Source organism: Helicoverpa zea, chromosome 24 (genome assembly GCF_022581195.2).
Source record: "Helicoverpa zea isolate HzStark_Cry1AcR chromosome 24, ilHelZeax1.1, whole genome shotgun sequence".
Taxonomy (NCBI): domain Eukaryota; kingdom Metazoa; phylum Arthropoda; class Insecta; order Lepidoptera; family Noctuidae; genus Helicoverpa; species Helicoverpa zea.
In genome coordinates, this window is record NC_061475.1 from 5,217,753 (window position 1) to 5,224,476 (window position 6,724).

The following is a 6,724-nucleotide window of genomic DNA, read 5'->3' on the forward strand; positions in this document are numbered from 1 at the left end:
CATGAAGCAGTACATGAAAGGGGACCTTCCCCTTTCACTCAAGCGAAAATTAGTCGACATGTGCATCTTGCCCGTCCTAACCTACGGTGCGCAAACATGGTCTCTTACCGAGTGTCAGAAGTCCAAACTCAAGGTTTGCCAAAGAGCAATGGAACGTAGCCTTTTAGGCATTAAACGGACGAATCGCATACGGAATACCGTTATACGTTCCAGAACAGGAGTTGCTGATGTAGGCCGAAAGGCGGCAACATTGAAGTGGAACTGGGCCGGACACGTTAGCCGTATGCATCTTGTCTTATATTTTATGAAATATTCTTTATAGGGAATTGTGTGATAGCGTCATATACGCTATCACACAATTCCCATCGCTTCCTCAGTCATCTGAAATTGCTTCAACCTACAAAATATGTTTCAGAATATTTACGTCTAGTCTTTGTCAAAAACATCAATTTTGATTAAAAAAATGAGCATCTAAAACATAAAAAGACATAGTGCAACAGTAAAATTAAAGTAACTATTTATTTTACTGAAGCAAATAATTAAATAAACCATTGCTCAGACAGTCACAAGATTAACGATCATCAGTAGGTATTTGAAGTCGTTACGGTACGTGACAATGGTATATAAATCAGAGACGAGCGCACTGGACTACAGTCTCCTAGAAATACTGGAACTGACAACTGTTAAGATATTGTACCTATTGTTAGAGAAGCACAATATGACATACTGCGGAATGCACCATCATCATTGTCATCACCTTCCTATCTTTGCTCATTACTCTCTAGTGCCTGCTAACTGTAATTTTGTCAAAAACTTCTCGATTCAGCAGCCTCTTTAAACCACCTTCTTTTAAAACATGATTATCTACTTAATTATCCTTTTCATTAGTATTTTCATTTACTTTAATTTCAAGTATAAGCTGCACCAAAGGTTGTAAGACATAACTAAAAATTTGGACACCTAATGTTATTTTTTCATCTTTTTTACCTTTTATTGTCTCTTCTAGAACTTGTCCTAGGTGTAAAGTGAACTTTAACAAGAGCACACAATTAGGTGGCGCACGGGCGGCGCCGCGTGCTGCACTAGTGTTGTTTTATCTCGTTATGTTGTCAACACGTACAGATTTACTGCTTTGTTATTAGTGAAATTGTGCTGGGAAAGTGAATTGGCAGTTTTGTTTGTTTCCAGAATTTTTCGGGAGGGATTTTTCCTGTGTCTGGACTGGTTTTGGGAGGATTGTTATTTTTACTCACATAAAATTAGAAAATTATGTTAGTCAATAGTATTCAATGGAAGATAAATGAATTCTATGGTAAATAAATGTTGTCTGTTGAAGGTGAAGCAGTTAATTGGGGATTCGGGTAAAATAACTAGAATGGTGTATGTCTTAGAAAGTAAAAAAAAAAAACAAGCATACAAATCCACATGTAAAACACGTACTTTTCAGCTCCTTCACTGATACTTAACGTTGACAATGCCAGACTTCAAAAAATTTTACCTAAAGCACACAGATCTGTATTGAAGGAATAAATCTCAAAAACTTTGACGTTTAATACAACAACAAGTAGTCCTAGAAGTAAGTTGAGAATGCTTTGTTCAAAATTGGGTACATAGACTTTGTACCTATATGAATGTGTCTCATGGGAGTCGTTACTGGAAAACTTGTGCTGTTTTCAGAAATATCTTTTGATTGCTAAGTTGGAGTACAAGGCTGTCTTCATTAGAAAGGGGTGGCTTGTTATAAGTTGTGTGTTTTCTATACATTGGTATATTTTGTCTTCGTCATATATTTACTGGATTTATTTACAAGTAAGTACAACTGGGAATACAAACGTGTTTTTTTTTTTTAATTTTAGAGATTGACAAAGTTTTATGTTAATATCATATCATATCATTTATTGCATTCCATAATGTACATTTGGTGGAAAATATAAAATAATAAAGGTAATCACAATTATGGACCCTGATGGACACAGCAAAATAGTTAGAAGAGTATAGTAGTAGTATATAATTAAAGAATTTTTCAAGCAAGCAAACGAACAAGATGTTTTTAGAATTTTGTGGAAATTGCCTATCATAACTGAAAACCTAAGACCACTGTTAGCAGAATTGAAAATATTTGCAGTAATACTTTATTCAGGTGAAAATGCGATAACATAAAAATGCAAGTTTATTTGTGAAATAATAGAAATGCATCCACTATTTCAATCTAAAAATAATCCAGTTCCAATTCATTGCTATCGAACTAAAGATTAATAACCATTAAATCCCCACGTACAAGTATTAAAACGAAGCTTTTAAACGTTCCAAACCACGGAAGACGCACTCCTGTTTATTTATAGCTCTTTGATGAAGTTTTAAGTCTATGGCGTTGTAAAATTTATAACGTAACCAGTGTAGATAGAACTATCGTTTCTTCTGTAGATGTACTTTAGCGCTCCAGATTTCGATTGTTGAGGGGGGGACGGGAGATCAAAGTAGTGTGGTCGTGATTTTAGAGTGAGGACAGACTCTACAGATTGTTTGCTTCTCAGCAGTTTATGGAAGTAGATAATGGGAGCGTAGAAACGGCAGATGGGTCTTGGTCGAGGCTATGAAAAGTGCGGTAAAATCTGAGACAGTTCTTACTGAACTGCAATAGAATTAAGTTACAAAACTTTTTATAAAATACGTGTAATCTTTAAAGAATTCTTGGCTGTTCGTGTTGAATCGCGTTGAATATAAGAATGATGATTCAATATAAGGTCATTTAGATAAAGAGTGGTTGAATCTGATGACATTTAACTTTCATTTGATTATTTTAAAAGCGAATACTAAATAATTTAATTCGCAATGCACGTACATATAACTGAAGAACTGCTAGTCAACATGCATTGCATGCTTAAAATAAATTATTCAATAATGATTTAGAATGTACTATCAAAATCATGAAATGAATGTTTCAGTACAGTTCCTAATAGAACGATAAATTAGAAGTTCTTTGTAATTTCACCAAAACCCTAAGCCCTAAGGAAACTAATTTTGATATCATTTAAAAATCTATTCAGATTTTTAATGCAGAAATGCAGCTAAATAGATAACATGCCAAAATGTGACAAAACTTTACATCCTAGAACTACATAATATATTTAACATTAGCACTCAATTTTAGCCGCATATAAAAGGACCAAAATCGAGTAGAGCTAGCGAATAATTCTTCCTTTTTACTGGCCCAAACCTTGTCTTGGTAGGCGATTCGACCGCACTATGTTGGTCTTTGTTTCCAACTTTCTTGTTTCACTTGCCTACTAGCGTTTGTATTCCTAAGATATATGAACGTTAAAATCTCAGCAGAAAGGATACTTCTTTCATATGAAGTCGATTCTCAGGTTATATCTGAAATTGCCATCAAATGTGTCTTGAGACCTGAGCGATTGCTCGCATTGAAATTCAATATTCTGCGTGAAAATTTGCATTAATTTGCAAGATTTTCAGGAAACAAAGATATTATCAAAATGATTGTCTTAAATGAAATATTAAAATAAGGACATATTGTAATTAAAATCTTATCTATCATAATTATCACTGTTTAATACTTGCGTTTTTGTATGAAAAAATTGGTCCTTATTGTCAATTCTTGAAGGACCAATTTTCATAAGTTTAGTTTAAAAATGGTCACAGACAGTTTGTTACCCTAATTTAGTAAATAACAATAGTTATGTAACAAATTGCATTGTAACATTGACCTACGACTTATAATTCAAGACCGTCACCATTGGTCCACAAGATTTGTTGTTATCTGACCTTGGAAGACTAAGACACTTTTACAACTTGTGAAGTAACTGGGGCAGTGAAATACAATGAGTTACCAGTGTATAAAGTTGTACTTATAAAAAAAAATATGCATTTTTTGGTAGCATAAAATAATTATCGTACACATGTATAAAAGAAAATGCTCACTAATAAAAATATATTAGGTTAGACTTCATTTTTTTTAGGCCTCCGAATGAAATCGGTCTAGCAGTTTTCAGTTGCCAGCAATGAAAACGTTTTTTACAAGTTTGCTTTTACAATCTATTACAAAGCTTTGGTTTTTTGATAAACATATTTCACGTCAATCAGTGTATTATATCTGGACAGTTGACAAAAAAAGACAATATTTTTTAAAAATTAAATATAAAATTTATTTTTTCAAAAAGCTGTTTAAGTCTACTTATAAAACTAAAATAAGAACACTTTTTGGTTTCGATATAAAATAAAACACTTATATACAATTATTTACATTAAACCTACTTAACGTAATTATTGTAATAAGTTTCGTTTAATTGCAATGTTTTGAGATAAAAATCTTTATGATGGTTAAAAATTTTTAAATGCTAGAAAATAATGCAAATTATAAATTTTAGGGGTCACTGGTATCCGAAGTGGCCTTGTAAGTATTTTTTTCATTTCTTTTTGAGCGAGGCTGTGACGTATTTTTTAGTAAGTATATTTAAAAACCCGTGGATCCAACACAATCTTCTTCATTTTCTTATTCTAAGAACGCACTAAAATGCCTTTGTCTCTCCTAATAGTTTAAACCGAAAGCAAAATTATTTTTTTCGGATTAAAGGAAGCTCTTTCCTTGCTCACTTATTGCAAATTGGTAAACCTTTTCTTTTACATGGAAGCACTAGAACAGTACCTAAGTAAACTAATAATATCCTATTAAACTAGTTAGGCACTAATATAATTTATAACCATTCCTCTTTTATCATGTCTGAAGCTTTTTCCGCAATCATTATCGTTGGAGCATTCGTATTACCTCTAACAATCAATGGCATAATGGAAGCATCTACTACTCTAAGTTTCTCAATACCATAGACTCTTAATCTTGGGTCTACTACAGCTTCTTTGTCCCACTTAGGACCCATCTTGCAAGTTCCCACAGGATGGAATATAGTTGCAGTGTACTGAATAAGAATACACGTATAGTACTCATCCGTTCCCCAAATATAATCTGAACAAGCCTGAACTGGTACTTTAACGTATCTAGCCCCACTCGCTCTAAATGCTTCAGTTTCTTCTAAACTCACAACGAATTTCAAGCCCTCAATCAACGCTTCCATATCTTCCCTTTCACTGAAAAACCTTGAGTAAATCAATGGTGGCCCAAATACTGGATCTGTGGTATTCAGTAAAATAAATCCTCTGCTTTTAGGTGTCAATAGTAAAGGTCTTGCCGATAAGCCATCGTAAAACGCTAAAGGAAATATATTTGTGGCTAGGTATGTAGTTGGGTCAGCATAAAAGTCTTTAACGTTTCTTCCATCGAAATGAAATTGCATATTTGGAACATCATCATGATAATACGTGCTCATGAAAGCAGTGCCAGTCAATGTTCCAGTGGAAGCTAAAGGTCCATTTTTAGGCAAAGGTTGGTCATGGAACTTGCGAATTTCATCCATTAGTTGTTCTCCACTCACAGCTGTTGATGTTTTATTTGAAAGCGCCATAGTTAAAGCATCGGTCGTAATGTGATCCTGCAGATTACTGCCTACACTTAATTCAGATAGCACGGGAATATTAAGGCTCTTTAAGTGATATTTTGGTCCAATGCCAGATAACATCAGCAGTTTTGGTGAATTAATTGTGCCACCGCTTAGAATGACTTCTTTATCTGCATGAGCTGCGAATATTTGTCCATTCTTTACGTATTCTACTCCATATGTTTCCTTTGTGATGGGGTCAATGAGAACTTTAGTTGCGAAAGCATTGGTTATTATGTGAATGTTTGGTCTTTTATGTCTTATTGGGGATATGTAAGCTTTATTAGCGGAGTTTCTTTGACCTAGTTTTGTTGTTGTTTGAGCTATGTCAGTTCCTAATTGATTCTCGCCATTGAAATCAGTGATTGGTAGGCCTTTTTCTTTGAACGCTTCTACTAACATCAAAGAGTTGATATCTAAGTATTTGAAACGCTCAACGTTTATAGGACCACCAGTTGCGTGGTAGTGAGTATCATGGGCTTCAACGTCTTGATTGTTTTCTGCTTTCTTGAAGTACGGCAGCACCTGTAACATATAAACAAATACTATTTTAACCGTTTGCTTACTGACTGAAAGACAATATTTCATTTACATATGAAAACTAAATTGTAACGAATCTATTTACTATGGAATATTAATTACATATCCTCCTATCTTCCCGAAAAAGGGATTCGTAGCATCTAATACTCGTATTTTCAATGACGATACAAGGATATCCCACCTTATCCCATACGAGACGAACATAAAGTGACCTTATTACTAGTAAAACACGTACCTCTCTATAACTCCACCCATGGTTGCCCAACTCCTCCCAGCTGTCGTAATCTCTCCTGTTGCCTCTCATGTATATCATATAGTTTATGGCACTCGATCCTCCCATAGTCTTCCCTCTGAAACACCATGAGATCAAAAGTTAATGACCAAAAAAACAGTCTGCTTGTTACACCAAATTATGAAATCGTAGATTTTAGATACGTAGTTGAATTCGATATATTTATTTTGGTAGTGAAATTATAGACATACAAATGAATGAGTTTTTAAATGAAAGTCGATTTTCATCACAGGAAACTAAAAATATTTTGTTTCAGATAATTATGCTTTTCGAGTTGAGGTATCAGATATAGCAATTATTCAACCGACGAAAAATATAATTGAATATTATTTTTCAATTTTTCGACAGATATATCCAATTTCATAATTTGGTTGACAAGCATGTT

General features: G+C 33.8%; 1 protein-coding gene across 1 annotated transcript; it reads right to left on the reverse strand.

Annotated features, from left to right (window-relative positions):
- Nucleotides 1–4,226: 4,226 nt before the first annotated feature.
- On the reverse strand, nucleotides 4,227–6,405 carry LOC124642173 (glucose dehydrogenase [FAD, quinone]-like; the record flags this gene model as incomplete). Its single annotated transcript, XM_047180486.1, has 2 exons — nucleotides 4,227–6,032; nucleotides 6,283–6,405. Coding segments are annotated over 2 exons (1,443 nt in total), but the record flags the coding sequence as incomplete, so codon positions are not given.
- Between the last annotated feature and the right edge of the window lie 319 nt (nucleotides 6,406–6,724).